The 17,155-nt window shown below is 34.1% G+C and overlaps 1 protein-coding gene across 13 annotated transcripts in view; it reads right to left on the bottom strand.

The window, feature by feature from the left end:
• EHBP1 (EH domain binding protein 1) overlaps window positions 1-17,155 on the bottom strand; it is a 360,247-nt gene that overhangs the window by 182,529 nt on the left and 160,563 nt on the right. For all 13 annotated transcript variants that reach the window (XM_004742041.2, XM_004742042.2, XM_045077893.1 and 10 more), the window contains one exon: window positions 14,574-14,713. In XM_004742041.2, the coding sequence (XP_004742098.1) occupies window positions 14,574-14,713 (140 nt within the window). The remainder of the gene's footprint in view (window positions 1-14,573; window positions 14,714-17,155) is intronic.

The raw sequence follows: 17,155 nt of genomic DNA, 5'->3' as shown, positions 1-17,155 counted from the left end.
TAACTACAGAAAAAAAGTATTATTTGTTTCATATTATAAACATAATCTAAGGTTTTAAGAGTTTATCTACATGAATCATGAACAGAAAAACACTTGTTTCATGTTCTAGAATTTTAAAAATCAGCACATAATAAGAAGAGCAGGCAACAGCTACTATTTTCTACAGCAATTGTTCTTTTATGGGAACGCTTGAGTATTAGCTTTAGAAAATCTTACAATTTAGCCAATAAGAAACAAAAGGTTAGATAGAAAAATATTAAAATAAGATAGAATTCATTTTGTGCATAAGCAGAATTTTTTATCATGAGTCATATATATTTTGGACAACTCAATATGTGTAATTATCATTCACTGAGTGAAAATTAACTGGAAAAAAAAATAACAAAAGCCTAGTAGAGTATTCTAGTTAATCCTTGCTGCTTCCAAAGTTATAACCTGGGAATAGCTTAGGCATTAGGACAAATCAAACAGGTCGAGATTATTCAGTGGGAAAGAAAAAAAAGTTAAAAACAGAAAAGAGTTGTAAATTCAGCTTTAAAAATTGTGTTAACACTATGAATCTAAGTACACATTCTAAATTTCATTTAAACTAAATCACAGAATACACAGTTGTAATAAGTTTGTCTTCATCCATTCATTTGTTGTTGAATAAACATTTATCACTCTGTGCCAAGTATTATCCTTGGGACATAAAGATGAAAAAAACATACATGGCACTGTCCTCCGGGAATTTGTATTGTATAAAAATACATATTAATATTGAAACAGGCTTAGTAAATGACTATTGGAGCATTAGATGGTCAGAAATACTAGTGTTATTTTACAGATCTTTGAGCTAAATATATACACAAATGTGATAAACTTATTCAATTTTTGTCTTGATGAGAAATACATTTTGCGTGAATAAAACTGCTTGAGATGGTCACATAAACCACAGAACGTAAGGAGTAAATTCTTTTAACATGAGTCATATGTTGACTTCTTTGAGTGATTTTGAATAGTAAGAGTTGGATAGTCAGACTTTATAAAATTTTTTTTTTCATTTTATTCTGCCAATGGTTTTAAACCCCACTCTCACTCAACCTAGTAAACTCCTCATTAAGATAGAGCTCATCCATAAACTAGATCCTTTACCTCTCACAGATAGTTATAACTTGGTAATTTTTAAGGAAATACGGATAGAAGATCAGTGTTAAGTGGTTACCAGTGCATGACTGACTTTTTTCATTTAATACTAGTTACATATTATTTAAAATTTGCAAATGATTCTTAACTTTGGAAGCATGAAAAAAGAAATATTAACAACAGCAGCTAAACTTTCCATTCCTCCTAGAACTTCCGCTTCTAGACTTTCATTCATATTAACAAAGTGAAAGGTAATTCTGTTTAGCTATACCAATACTTTCTCTCTTTGGCATGCAAATAAATGTTAATTCAAATCATAATAAGAGGCAATCTCCAAAGAAATTCATTTACCTATTTAATAAATATTTATCAAAAACTTGTTATATATCTTTGGTAATACCTGCCTCATCACTTTATATTTTTGTGGGCTAGGTAAGTGAAGCATTATACATTATATGATAAGTATGATAAATATTATGATTGAGATATGCATTACAGGCCATGTGAAACTGGAAAAGAGGAGGCAGACAGTTCATTCTAAGGTCAGGAAGGCCTTCTGAACTTATCTAAATTTGAGCTAATCCTAGACATCATTATTATTATTATTATTATTATTAAAGAAGAAATGAAGAGCATTCTACAGGACAAAAAGGAGATAAATGAGAACAAGACACATCTGAAGAACTGCAAGTTGTATGGGGTTTAAGATGTCAGAGGTGGAAAACAGAATGAGATGAGGTTCGCAAATGTCCTATTCTAAGATTATTGTGGTTAAACCAAAGAATGTGATCTTTACTCTGAGAACTATGGGAATCCACTGAAAAATCAAAATGTGTATTTTAGAAACATCACTCCAGCAGCAACATGGTGGCGGCATTTGGAAAAAAAACAGGACAGGAAGGAAGAAGATGAGTAGTTCAGCAACACCACTCCAAGAAAAGAGGCAATCAATAAATATTTGCTAATTAAAGAAAAAATTAAGAATATAGATTTGGCAGTTAATTTGATGTGAAGGATAGGGAAAGGAATCTAGGACAAGTGCCAGCTCTCTATCTTGGATGACTATGTGGATAGTATTCTATTACTGTGATGGGGGCTATTCAGTTCAGAACATACCAAGCTACAAGTGTCTGTGAAACTTCCAGGGAAATAATTCAACTGGCAGATACAGATATTGGTCTGGAACCCAAAATAATTTTGTTATGTATTTCTCCCTTTAAAAAAGCACTTTTCAGGGCACTTGGGTGGCTCAGTCAGTTAAGTGTCTGACTCTTGATTTGGGCTAAAGTCATGATCTCAGGGTGTGAGACTAAGCCCCACATCAGGCTCTGCACTGGCCATGAAGTCTGCTTTAGATTCTCTCTTTTCCTCTTCCGCTTCCCCCCTCCCTCTCCAAAACAAACAAACAAACAAAAAAACCACTTTTCTGTCTTTTTAATTTCCCATAGCCAATGTATTTTAAAATATATAATCGGAAAAAAGTTAAAAATTTAAAAGACTTATGACAAAGATATATCCCCAGAATTGTTTTAGGCAGGAAGCTTTCTCAGTAGTATATTACCTTGACTAAAACCCTTCCTGGCCCAATATATTTATATAATAGTGTATTACTTTTTATTATGGTCTGGTTTCACCAAATATTTATACATTTGAAGAATGCTAAGAATACTATGTAACAGCACAAATTTCTACCCCAGTGCTACTCAAATTGAGCAATAAACTTGTACTGTAAAACTTAGTCATAGCAACAGTGTATCATTCTGGACTTGTTTCACATTGGTGAAAACAAGAAGGAAAACTAAATTAGGGGCAGGCAATCGAAGAAAAGGGTCAAGTAATTTGAGACTCTCCTTTAGTTAGGAAGGCAAAAGAAGATAGAAATTGACCACAAGAGATTATCACACTGAACCAAAAAGGTAGTTGGGGTGGTGGCATTAAGAGTAGGTGATGTCTTCCTTTTGAAAAAGACTGTAGCTGAGTTAAAAGAAGAAAAAAAAAAAACTGCCTAGAGATAGAACTTACCTGCAAATCTTGTAGCATCCTCATTGTTCTCTCTAAAGCATAATAATATTCAGTACAGTTCTATCTCATTTTAAGATGGTCTAAGAGGGTAACCTTTCAGCTTCCTGGCAGAATCATGGTTCAAAAAATATCATTTTTCTCACAGGCTCAGGTCCATAAATATTTGATTTATGGATATAACTAATGGGTTTAATAATATGATTTTTAATCCCATGGCGCATCACAATGGAGAAAGGAGGAGCTACTTAAAGCAGAAAAGATAACATTGAGAAGTCTGTCCCTAGGACCTCCAACACCTCCCTCTTAATTAATTAGTAAACCTTAGTAGTGTAGTAATATGATCAAGTTCCTCCCAATTTTTTAGATATGCCCCTCAACCATCATCAGCCTTTTCTAGTTTAGTCAGACTCTCTTAATCCTCGTAAGAAAACAACTTTAGAACAGTAGTCCACAATTTCTCACCTACCATTCGTTCTTCAACTCATTGCACCTTTTTTATTTCCACCTTTACCCATCCCCTTTTCCAAAACTGCTCTCAGGTCACCACTGTATAGTCTAGATGGCAAGTACACTAGATACCTGTCAGCTCTTATCATACTTGAACTCTGTATGAATAAATGTGATTAGCCCTTCCTTCCTTGAAATTCCTTCCAGGACAATAGTACCACCTGGTTTTCTCCTATCTCTTTGATAGTTCTGTCTTGGTCTCATTTAATAGTAACTATTCTTTCCTCTACTTCTTAAATATTATCTTAAATATTATCTATTCCCTAGAACTCCATCATAGGTCTTATTTTTTTTTTCTCCCTAAATTTGCTCTTTCTGGAAAAATTCATCTACTCTCCTGGCTTAACCTAACACAGAAATGCAGATTCGTTAGACTACTGGGCACTTTCACCCTAATGACCTGAGACATTCCCCTCACACACTTACACAAAAAATGGAATTAAATAGCTGTGTATCTATTTCATGTTCGTCTTTCATCTGTGAAACAGCAGTTTTTAGCATGGCTGGAACTTAACACATGTGAATGAATGAAGGAGTGAATGAACTGAATGAGTCATAATAATTGGCATCATATTTGTAGAGTCAGAAATACCTGTATTTTTAAATCATATATGTTTATCTATATGTCTATCTATGTATCCATACATGTATCTAGCTATATTTCATTTACCTATCTAAGTGTTAGAGTTTAAGCCATCACACCAAAATTTGGTGGCTTAAAACAAGTTACTATCCCTCACACTTCTAAGGGTTGACTGGACTCAGTGGGGTGGTTTATTACAGTTAGATGGTGGCTGGGGCTAAGTCATTTAAAAGTTTAAACTGGACTTGATATCCAAAATAGGTTCTGTACTTGCATGTTTGGTATTTCAGTTGAGAAAGCAGGAACAAGTGGATGCTAGCCATGCATATCTCTCTCCCAAAGTGTCCTGTCCACATAGCTAATTTGTAGTTCCTCTCAGCATAGCATTTCAGGATAGCTGGACTTTTTTACATGGCAGCTGGCTTTCCCCCAAGCATTCTTTATAAGAGGGCCAGGCAGATGATATGAGGCACTTTATGACTTAGCTTTTTAAGTTACAAAGTGTCACTTCAGGGCTAGCCCAGATGTAAGAGAGAAGACTACCAAAGGACATGAATCATAGGAAGAATGGTTCACTGGAGACAATCTTTGGAAACTAGCTATCACACTAATCAATAAATCAGCAAGTTGAAAGAATTTATTTTCTTACTAATCTAACATACTTACTTACAAAATTTTTACGTTACCTACCAGTATTTTACAAATGCACATACATAAAAGGCACAAACTTTAAATTATGTAATTCAAAGAATTTTGATAAATGTATACACCCATGTAACCCAAGATCCAGAACATTTGCATCACCCCCTTGAGTTTTCTCATGCCTCTTTTCAATCAATCCCCAAACCCACAGGCTAACACCATCACACAGGATTGGTTTTTGCTTCTTCCAGAACTTCACACAAATGGACTTATTATATTCGGCATAATGGTTTTGAAATACATCCATGATGTTGAACATAACTGTTCATTTTTATTGAAAGGCATTCCATTCATGAATATACAGCTGACCCTTGAACATGAGTTTGAACTGTGCAGGTCCACTGATACTAGATTTTTTTCGATTCATACAGTACAGTCCTATAAATAAATGTATGTTCCTCATGACTTTCTTCATAACATTTTCTTTTTTCTAGCTTACTTTATTCTAAGAATACAGTATATAATACATATAAAACAAGGGTTAATCGATTATTTATATTATCAATAAGGCTTTTAGTTAATAGCAGGCTATTAGTAGTTGAGTTTATGGGGAGTTAAAAAGTTATAATGGATTTTCAACTATCCAGGGAGTTGACACCCCTCACCCCTACCTTGTTCAAGGGTCAACTATACTACAGTTCATTTAGCCACTGCCCTATTGATGTATACCTGAGCTGTTTCTAGTTGAGTGCTACTATGAATAAAAATGCTATGAACATTTTTGTACAAATCTTTTTTGTGGCCATGTGTTTTCATTTTTTTTTGGATAAACATCAAGGAGTGGAACTGCTGGGTCAGAGGTAGCATATGTTTAGTGTTACAAGAAATTTTCAAGTGATCATACCATTCGTTACATACTTTACCAAAAATGGATGAAAGTTCCAGTTAGTGCACATCCTTGCCAATATTTAGTATTGCTAGTCTTAAATTATAACCATTCTACTGTGTTGGAATTATAATCTCATTGTGATTTTAACCTGCTTCACAAAGTCATGCTGAGAACATTTTCATGGGATTATTGGCCTGATACAGCTTTCTTTGGGGACCACATATACAATTTTTTGCCCATTTTCTTAAAAAACAGGAGCACCTGTTTTGCTCAGTCAGTAGGGCATGCAACTCTAAATCTTGGGGTTGTAAAGTCTAGACCCATGTTGAGTGTCAAGGTTACCTAAAATAAAATCTTTTAAAACAACATTTTTAAAAATGGGGTTGTGTTTTTACTACGGAGAGGTCTAACATTTAAAAAAAATCTATTCTGAATGTAAGACTTGTCCGATATCTACTTGGTGAATATTTTCTTCTGGCCTATGACTTACCTAACATTTTCTCAATTATCTCCTTTGATGAGCATGAGTTTTTAATTTTGATGAAAGTTAATTTATCAAAATTTTCTTTCATGTTTACTCACCTATGTCTTATGTATGAACCCTCTGTCTGACCTCAGGTCATAAAGACACTGTTCTTTTTGTTGTTGTTTTTTTTCCTCCCCAGAAGCTTTATTGTTCTAGCCTTTGCATTTAGGTCTATGATCAACCTTGAATTAATGTTTGTATATCATGGAAGGTAGGAATTGAGACTCATCTTTTCCACACAGACATCTGGGTACTTCAAAATAATCTATTGAAAAGACTTTCCTTTCCACACTGAATTATGCTGCACCTTTGCTGAAAATTGGACAAATAAGTTTTGGATCTATTTCAGAACTTTCTGTTTCATTCCACTGTTCTATGCCAAGACCATACCATATTGATTACTATACCTTCATAGTAAATCTTGCTGTCAAGCAGTATTAATATTATGATGCTGTTCTTTTTCAAAACTGTATTGTTATTCAAGTCTTTTGCATTTCCAAATACATTTCAGAGTCAGCTTTTCAATTTGTTTTGTTTGTTTGGTTTGTTTTTTAAGCCAGCTAGGATTATGATTGGCACTGGGTTGAATCTATAGATTGACTTGGGGAGGACTGAAATCTTAACTATATTGAGTCTTCTCATCTATAAGTGTAGAATATTTCTCTATTTATTAAGGTCTTCTGTAATTACCTTCAATATTGTGTTACAGTTTTCAATGTGGAGGTTTTTCTACATCTTTTGTTAAATTTATTTCTAACTATTTACAGACTTTTTAGCCTCAACTGTAAATGGAATTATTTTGCTAATTTCATTTCCCAAATGTTTATTGTTCATATACAAAAATACAGATTTTTCTATATTAATCTTGTATCCTATGACATTGCTAGGATATCCAGTATCATGTTAAACACAAGTGGCGAAAGCAAACATCTTTGCCTCATTCCCAGTCTTAGGAGAGAAGTATTCAGTATTTTACCATAATATATGATATTAGCTGTAGCTTTTCATCAATGTTCTTTTATCAAAATGAAGAAATTCCCTTACATTGAAATCTTGCTGAGAAACTTGGTACTCAATTTTGTCAAACACTTCTTTACGTATCTATTGAGGAGATAACATGGCTTTTCTCCTTTATTCTGTTACCGTGGTTAAACCAACCTCGCATTCCCAGGACAAATCCTCAGAGAATGCATTATCAGTACTTAGAATATTCATTGTTTTCTGGCTCCTCCCCTAAATACTGGAGCACTTTCAACTTTTTCTTCAGAGCTCTTACTTCCATTCTGGCCTTGTCAGATAGGCTCTCAGTGTCACCAGAATTCTCCTGGAGTTTCCTAGGGAGGCAGGGAGCCTTAGAGAATGTTCAGTTGTCATTAGTACAAACAAAGCAAAATTAATTAGGGTTTAACAATGACATAGAAAGGAGGCTGAAGTTGTAATCTGTATCTCCTGCCACTTCTGGTCTCTGAGTCGACATATTTGAGTTCTGAACACAAGGAGGAGATATTCTTACCATCTTTGGTCTCTCTTCCTACCGTCTCAAATTCCTTTAAAAAGGTGGTAGTTGTGATACCTTATCAACTTTTTAGCTCAAGGGATCATAAATGCCCCCAGCTCTCTGATTTTACCCTGTTTTCAAACCTCAATACCTAATAATAAGAGCAGTATTCCAGAAATTCTTATCCTTTATAAAGAACTGCAAAATAGATGGCCATTTTTATTCTACTATTTTATAGAGCCCACAGCAAGCCTATGATTTTGCTCATTAATATCCTAGTTACTGGAGAGTAAATGGTGAGATATAAACCAGAAGCAAATTAATGGATGTATTATTCTCTGACCAGAGTCCCAAGTTCATTCTGAGAGACCTTCTACTCAAAGGAGAAAGACCTATTTTTTCCCCAATCATAGTCCTAATGAGTAAGACATGTAATGTTAGAGGGCTAAGGCATCCCATAATCAACCTTGGCTCTTCAAATATGAACTGGTAATCTCCTCTACTACCATCTATGCTTAAGATTATATTCTCTGAAATTAGCCAATATGTCACACTTCCTCCTCCCAAATTAACTTTACAAACTATAGGAAATGGAGTAATAAACACCAGACAATAGTGCTTATGGTAAAAATGATTTTAATTTATAAACTGCATCTGGATGGGAAGACAATGAATGAACTATATATCCGATGGAAGGTCACAGTTTTGGGCTTCTGTGATTGTGGACTCTTTTAACTACGCATTTCGGTTATAGAAACCCTGGAAACTATACCTATTAAATGTTTCAAAAGATACCAGCTCTTGTGCAGCATGGAGTCTAAACCAAGGCAATCCCTGCTTCTAACTATGTGGACTTGTCTCCTTGTACCTAAGCTGTCATGTGGAGACAGAGGTAAAAAAAAAATGGGACCTGGGATGATTTGAGGACTCGAGTGAAAACAGAATGCTCTGCTGGCATGCTGTTGTGTTTCTGTGTTTCCAATATCTTTCTCTAGGTGTATCTAATGCTTAGTCTGAATATCTGGTTGAACCTAAGTAAAACCCTTGGTTATCTTTGCTACAGCTTTAAGTATACTGGTATCTTTCCGGTATTTCATAATGTCTGAGTTTCTCCAATAATGCTCTGCTATAAACTGCTTCAGTTGAACGTGACTTTCTGAGCTGTATTCAACAGGACATTGTTATTTATGGAGGAATCTTTTTTCTCTTCTTGTTATGTGTGCAGAAATTCAACAGAAATCCTAAAGATGGTCATACTGCCATATAGCGGTTCATGAATTCCGAAGTTGCCATATCTCTAGACAGAGGCACTGATTGTTTTAAAGCCATACATGTTTTCTAATACTGCTTTGTTTCTCCATCTCCAAGGTCTATTATTCCCACTACATTTCACTGATTCTTCTAATTGTAATTCAAAACTTCCTTGCCCATTTACTGGTGCTGCACCTCTTAGTAGAACACACTTGTACATAACAGTATCAATAAAAGGTTTCTGTTCTAAAACATGTTTTCAGTTAGCAGTGAATTTTGTCTCAGACAGAACAGAGTAGAGATTTTTGATCAATCCAAGTATAGATATCACGAATTTTTATTTACCTTATAGCAAAGACTAATTTCAGAATATTTGTTAAGTACTATTGATCTCACAGCAATATTCCATAAGAAATCACTGACTAAATGATGAGCCTCTAGATATCAATCTAAAGTATCACAAAATAATTGTGATACTCTGTTCCCTCAAGAAGTTTGCAGCTTAGTTGGGAAATAATATACCCATATAATTTTTATTGATATGTGATTGCATTTTATGCATTTATATTACAATATATAGATATAATTAATAGAGATGAAATTTAAAATAGTGATTCCTTCCTCCATCAACATTCTGTCAGCAATTTCAAACCTGCAAGGAAGAGCTAATATAAGCTGTGTTTAAACTACTGCCACTTTAGGGCGCCTGGGTGGCTCAGTGGATTGGGCCTCTGCCTTCGGCTCGGGTTGTGACCTTGGGGTCCTGGGACTATGGTCCGAGTTGGGCTCTCTGCTTGGCGGGGAGCCTGCTTCCCCTTGTCTCTCTGCCTGCTTCTCTGCCTATTGTGATCTCTCTCTCTCTGTGTCAAATAAATAAATAAAATCTTAAAAAATAAAAAAAAAAAAGATTTCTTAGGGGGGGAAAAAAAAACCCACTGCCACTTTAACCAATAAATAAAAATACCCACCATACTTTATAAAATGCACTTTTTGTTTAGTCCTAACCTATTGCTTTAACATTACTATTGTTAAATTTTAATATCTTTTCAACTATCTTAAAACTACTTTACCAAAACATTTTTAGAGTGGTAGTGCTGGTGCTAAAAAAAAATTTCTGAAAGATAATAAGTTTGGAATGGAATTTACATGTGCTAAAAAATGCAACTAAGGATGCCAAACAACTGCCATAACATGGTGCTATTAATTTAAGTGACTATACTCTGCAAATATAATAGAGAAAAAAAAAGTAACATCAAAGAAAAAATATGCTACAATGACTGTGGATTGACTTAAGAGCATGCATCTAATCACCACTGTTTCCATCTACCCTTACTCCCTCAACACACATTTTGCATTCATTACTTTTAGAAAGCTAGTCTTGAATTATTTAAGGTTTGAATTATGTCTCCTCCAGATCACATGCCTTCCATAAAATGGGACCACTCCAACCCTGAATAAGGTGGTACATGAGTAAAGGTCAAATAAATGGAACAATATAATAAGCAAGAGTGATCAGTATGGGCTTAAATAGGAAATGGAAGTCCCTTCATTGATTTATGGCCTTTCAGTTAACACATCTTAAATTCTCAATATGTTCTAGACAATGTGCCAGAAGCTAGAGTTGAAAAAATTACTAGAACGTAGTCTCTACCTTGAACAATTTCAGAAAATGGGGAAAAGAAATACATACATAAATAACAACACAAAAATAGTAAAATTTCAAAGAAATCTTGGATCATCACAAGTTGCATTAAAACAACTTCTCTGATTAGGGTCAGAGGATTTTAGGCTAGAAAGCTATTCCTCCTACAAAAATTTTATTTAGTTTTATTATTTTATTTTATTTTCCAGTGTTCCAAAATTCATTGTTTATGCACCACACCCAGTGCTCCATGCAATATGAATTTTAGAAAATAAGGTGTATGTGTATGATTAGGCAATAAGGGTTACTTGTTGAAATGCTTGTGTCCCCCCAAAATTCATATGTTGAAATCTTAATTCCCAGTGTGATGGTATTAGGAGGTGGAACTTTTGGGAGAGGATTAGGTCATGAGGACAGAGCCTTCATGAATAATATTAATGCCCTTCTACAGGGGGCCGGCTCCAAAGAGATCCCTTTCCCCATTCCACCAAGTGAGGAATACAACAAGAGGTCTGTGACCCAGAAGAGGGCCCTCATAAGGTACCTATCTATGGTATTTTATTGTAGCAGTCCAAACAGACTAAGACAAGGGTTTAGCTATAAACTCTAATTATTACTCAATATTTTCATTATATATATCAAAAATAATGTTCTTTCTTTTCCTTTCAATACCACAATAAAACTTCTGACATATTGTTATAACCGTTTTCTTCCCCACTGCTGTGATCTTTTGATTACAATTTACAACACTGCCCAAAACAGCTATGAAAATATGTGGTTTTTTAAAATTCCTACCTATGGTACTAGTGTCTAGCTGAGATTTAGTTTTAAGCAAAAGCCATCTATGAAGAACAAACCACATCCTCCAACTTAAAGATCAAATTATATCCTACTGCAGTTATAAACATTCATGCTGTAAGAAAATGCCTATATTAGTAAATAGTACAACAGTAGCAGAGGGGCTGGAATGATCAAGCTTAAGTGGGCATGAAGTGTTTCCCAGAGTACATGTCAATAAAATAAAATTTTGAAAGATAGGTAAAAAGTCACCAGTGGTGGTAGAGGAAGGTAATTAATGTATCCTTCCTGAAGTACGTCAGCTAGCCAAATAAAGAACTCAAAGATAGGTAACACATGGCATTTTTAAAAAGTACTGTACAACCCACCCAGGCTCAGTGGGTTAAAGCCTCTGCCTTCGGCTCAGGTCATGATCCCAGGGTCCTGGGATGGAGCCCCACATCAAGCTCTCTGCTCCGCAGGGAGCCTGCTTCCTCCTCTCTCTCTGCCTGCCTCTCTGCCTACTTGTGATCTCTGTCTGTCAAATAAATAAATAAAAATCTTTAAAAAAAAAAGTACTGTATAATGGTTGCTGGCATCAATCACAATCATAATATAAATGTCTGCATATATTACTAAAAATCCAAAATATTATTGAAATAAACATAATAGCCAGGAAGGGCTAGACAGAGAGGTTTGAATAAAGAGAATATAATATTGAATCTCTCATCTTACATAAGGAAAGCCAACATACTGTTTTATTCATTTATTTATTTTTTAAGACTTTATTTTTAAGTACTCTCTACACACAATGTGGGGCTCAAACTCATAACCCTGAGATCAAGAGTAACATGCTCTACTAACTGAGACAGCCAGGTACCCCTGTTTAATTTTTAATGTTAGTAGAGAAATATAGGTTCATTTATTTATCCATCTGGCTTATTTATCTTAGAGGATAGTATACTGAAATGAAAATAAAATGTGTTAACTTCCAAATTACTCTATTTACAAATGCTTAAATAAAGAACATTTGAGAATGGTAAGATTTAAGGGGTGGATGGGAAAAAAGTAGTAAGAAAATTCCCAAATAAAAGTATAAATAAAGTAGTAAGTGAAATTAAGTATGTAGTTATCAAAAATATAACTATCAAGGACAAAGAATATAAAAACAAATAAACCAAATACTGTTTATAAGAGAAGCACTGAATACAGGTTAAAAGGAAAGTAATAAATACACAAGGAAAATACCAATACTAAAAAAAAAAAAGCAAGCATGCGTTATAAATATTAACATCAGGCAAATATCTCAGCATAAGGCATTAAATCGGGCAAATCAAATTATAATCCCTAATGAAACTAGTAGAAAATTAACTTTTATGCACTAAAGAATTAAGCATTGAAATTCTCTTTCACAGATGACTATACAAAAAAGAATATAAATGACTAAAAAGTTAAGGTTTGGTCTAATAAATATATGCTGAATCAACAAATAGAATATACATGTAAAAAGATATTTATGGAAAATTTACAAAAATAGATCATATATCTAGACTATTCTGAAGACTTTCAAACTTTACCTCACTTATCTGAGATTGAAGTTTGAAAGTCTTCAGAATTTTATTTGAATAAATTTAAACAAAGAAATGAACTATAAAGCCCATGATAAAATACATTCTCCTAAACAACCTTGGGTTGAAGAAATCAAAATGCCAATCATACATTAGAAAATATTAATTTACAAAATTTGTAGAGGACAAAACATCCATCTTTGCATAGAAGTCTGTTCAATTCTTTATAATAAATTTCTAGAAATGGAGAGGAAATGAGTATTACGAGAATTCAGAAAGTCAAGGAAATTTTTGGCTAAGGAGGTAAATGGGTCATGTGATTAATGAAAATTCTCCCTAACACTAATTACCATTATGATAGAAATAGTTGGGGTTGAGCCAAGAGATGTCTGGCAAAGTGTCAAGAATTTGGAAACATTCACCAATAGGCAAGTACATGACAGAAGTCAAGGAATAGCAACACAAAAATTCAGAACAATTCATTAGCTGAAAGAAGTATGTATATTGTGCTTTTCACTCTAATAATAAAGGTATAACATCAATTCTGTAAGTATGGTAGCCAGATTATCAATATTTACTGACCACTTAATACAAAGAGATTCTAACCACTTATCATCTTAGTAGTGTGATCAAACCAGCCATAAAGAATACCTACATGGAAGCTTTTAGATATAAGGATACATAAGATATATACAAATTAAAAAAAAAATGTGCCATAATTTATGTGAATAAATGCACATGAGCTAGAAGAAGGTAGACAATTCATCTTGTCCTGATACCCTTAAAGATCTTTACTTAAAAGAAGGTTTTTTTTTTTTTTTAAGATTTTATTTATTTATTTGACAGAGAGAAATCACAAGTAGGCAGAGAGGCAGGCAGAGAGAGAGAGAGAGGAGGAAGCAGGCTCCCTGCCGAGCAGAGAGCCCGATGCGGGACTCGATCCCAGGACCCTGAGATCATGGCCTGAGCCGAAGGCAGCGGCTTAACCACTGAGCCACCCAGGCGCCCTTAAAAGAAGGTTTTAAGTAAAACCTTAACCCACTGGGTGGCTCAGTAGGTTAAGCTCCTGCCTTCGGCCCAGGTCATGATCTTAGGGTCCTGGGATGGAGCCTCTCTGCCCACCAGGGAGCCTGCTTCCCTCTCCCCCTCTGCCTGTCTCTCTGCCTACTTATGATCTCTGTCTGTCAAATAAATAAATAAAATCTTAAAAAAAGGAAGAAAAAGAAGAAGGTTCATCCTTAAACTCACAAAAGTGTGAACATATGTAGGTTACTTTATACTATAATCAGTAGTCCCACTGAAGTTTTATGCTTTCTTAACGAAGCTTGGACTTGATTTTTAAATTGTGAAAATCTGTACTAACCATCAGTCCATAAAGTTTTCAGAGAGCTAAATGGTATATTATATTAAAACAGCTTTAAGGAAGAAAAAATATTTTGTTAGAAGCATTGTTTTTTCCTGGAAAACAAGAATGAGTTTTAAACTTTGCAAAAGAAAAAAAAAAAAAAAGATAAACTTCTATCTTAATGCTAATAAAACCAACCTGTAATTTTTGCTGCCTTTTCCTCTTGGTTCACTCGGTTCTCATCATCATCTTCATTATCTTCTTCAAAGTCATCTAAATTGCCAATGTCAGCCTGCTTCATACTCATTAAACTAGCCAGACTCTGCATGTCTTCATCCCTACATGAATGATTTAAAATTTAATATACAGCTCATGAAATGGCATTGTTTGAAAAAAGATTGCTCAAGAAAATAATAATATAGTCCTTCTTTCAATATGTTAATGAGCCTTTTTAAATAGTTGCCCAAGACTATTGAAAAGTCTAAATTCATTTTTAAATGGTATGTTTAAATGGTAAAAAGCAAACTGGATTAAAAACTAACTGGTTAGGAGTTAGTTTAACTGTGCTGCAGATCTGTTGAAGACTAAAATTTTCTTCATAGGATTAAAGTATGGTTTCCTAATCATTAAACCTGGAAATAAAAACTTGTTTCATAAAACAGTGAGGTAGCTTGCAAATCAATGAGATCTGGACTTTAAAATACTCAAACTTTCAAAGTAAATTAGAATAGAAATTCTTCATCTGAAATTCATGAACCCTTTTGGTTTGGTGAGTAGGAAGAAAAAGAAATGGTAAACCACCATAAATTACATTTAAATCTTATTTAAATCTTATTTAAATGTGCACTTTTCTCAAAGGGGCCAGAACTCCCCAGAAGTTAAGGAACTACTGTAACAGAAAAAAACACCTTGAAGTCTAGCATTTTAAAAATTACAAGATGGGTTGATTCTAAGTTAAATACTATATATTTGATAAAATGTAAAAACGTCTTTATCTTGAAGTATTTTAAGTATATGTGTATACAGTTTACATTAAATACTCCAAATATCAAATACTTTAAGTTTTCTTGATCTATTATTTTCACTTTAAATTTCAAATAAACTACAGTGTATAAAACACATTTCTAATATTATATATGAGCTAAATTTCAATTTTATATACTTCCCTAAAATTCAGAAAGCCAAATTAAGATACTATTTCTCTTACCACAATAAAATAAAAAAAAAGAAAACTGTTTTGTAAAGAAATGTTCACTAATATTCATTTATTTCCTAAATACAGTGCAACTTTGCAGACTAAACAGGTTTTTAAAATTCTATGCATTTTCTCTCACATAAGGTTAGAGTTAACCAAATTATTTCCCCTTTTAAAAATAAATTCAGTGACACAAAGTTTGAATAAACAAAAAAAGTTGTATTACCTTATAGGAATGCCTTATAAATTGCTCACCTGCCAATGGGGGATAATTTCAAGATACAACATTATTCTTAAAATGTTAACTTGCTTAATTTTACTTCTTTAACTTTAACTTCCTCATATTTTGGATTTTAACCTTGACTATTTATTTTTCTGTGCAAGGTTAGGAAGCAAGGAGTGTGGAGGTAGAGAGGGAGTTTAGGGTGTTTTGAGAGAATTCTCCACTGGAATTGAGACATTTGGTTCAACTGAATTCCTCTCACCCAGATTCTCCATGGATCGTGCTGATTCACTTACTGCTGCCCAGTGGAAAGGAGTCCACAATCAAAGGACCTTCTCTGGTTTTGTTTTCTCTCTTCTTCCTGTTTCCTTTCCTTTCATTTTGACTTGTACTTCAGGGTAAGGTATTTATTTTTAATTTCTCAGTATTTAAGACTAAAATTTAAGGTTCTGAGATGAAAGACTGATTGCTTTCATTCTGTACTGTCTCTCTACCACACTCACTCAAAAGCCAACTTTCCAGAGATGGGGCTTACTGTTATCTACCAAGTCGTTTGCTGCCCTGTAGATGAGTGCCAAACATCTCATCTTGACTGACACACAGAATCTAGTCTAATCAGTCAAGTGAACATGGCCAATTATAGTAACCACATTCCACTGGCTCAAATACATTTAGAACTATGATTTAGATTGGATCAAAATGTTTATAGCTAGTCTCTTCCTCTTACCTTTTAAGTCTAGGCTTAGAATTTCCATTTCTTCCCTTCTTGATCTTCCTCTCCAAACAGGTACTAACCCCTTCATTATACCTCCAACATGCACTCATCCTTGACTTGACTGTATGCAATGACCATGGTGCATATTAGTTTTCTTGTGGCTCCGGGTATGTTTACCTCATTTTATCCAGTTAGAATTTTGCCCTTAGGAGACCAGACCTGGTGCAGGAACTACCGTCATGCAATGCCTATTCAGTGCTTAAGAAGTGATTTTTGAAATGAATAATCATAGCAAATTGTACTTTGCTATACAATTCTTAGAAGGCTGAGCCAGAGAACGTGAATTGGGAAAAGCTCTTCAAACTGAATTGTCTGTACTTGAGAGTACAGTTACTCCCACTGAAGACAATGAAATACAAAACAAATGTGTATGATACCCTAATAACATACAATTTAAAATTTGGAACTTGTTACTTTTATATTACTGTTCACTCTCTAGAGTCAAGAGACTATAAATAACAAAGAGTTCATTTAATTTAGCCTCTGAACCAAAGAATGTCAAGAATGACTGGTATGCAGTAGGTTCTTCTCAACTGTTGCCAGTCTACTGACTCAAAAGCTGTTTACATACAGTTTTAAAACACACC

This window comes from Mustela putorius, unplaced genomic scaffold, assembly GCF_011764305.1.
Source record: "Mustela putorius furo isolate JIRA1106 unplaced genomic scaffold, ASM1176430v1.1 tig00000224_pilon_pilon_pilon, whole genome shotgun sequence".
NCBI classification, from domain to species: Eukaryota; Metazoa; Chordata; class Mammalia; order Carnivora; family Mustelidae; genus Mustela; species Mustela putorius.
This window is presented reverse-complemented; position numbering and strand designations above follow the sequence as displayed.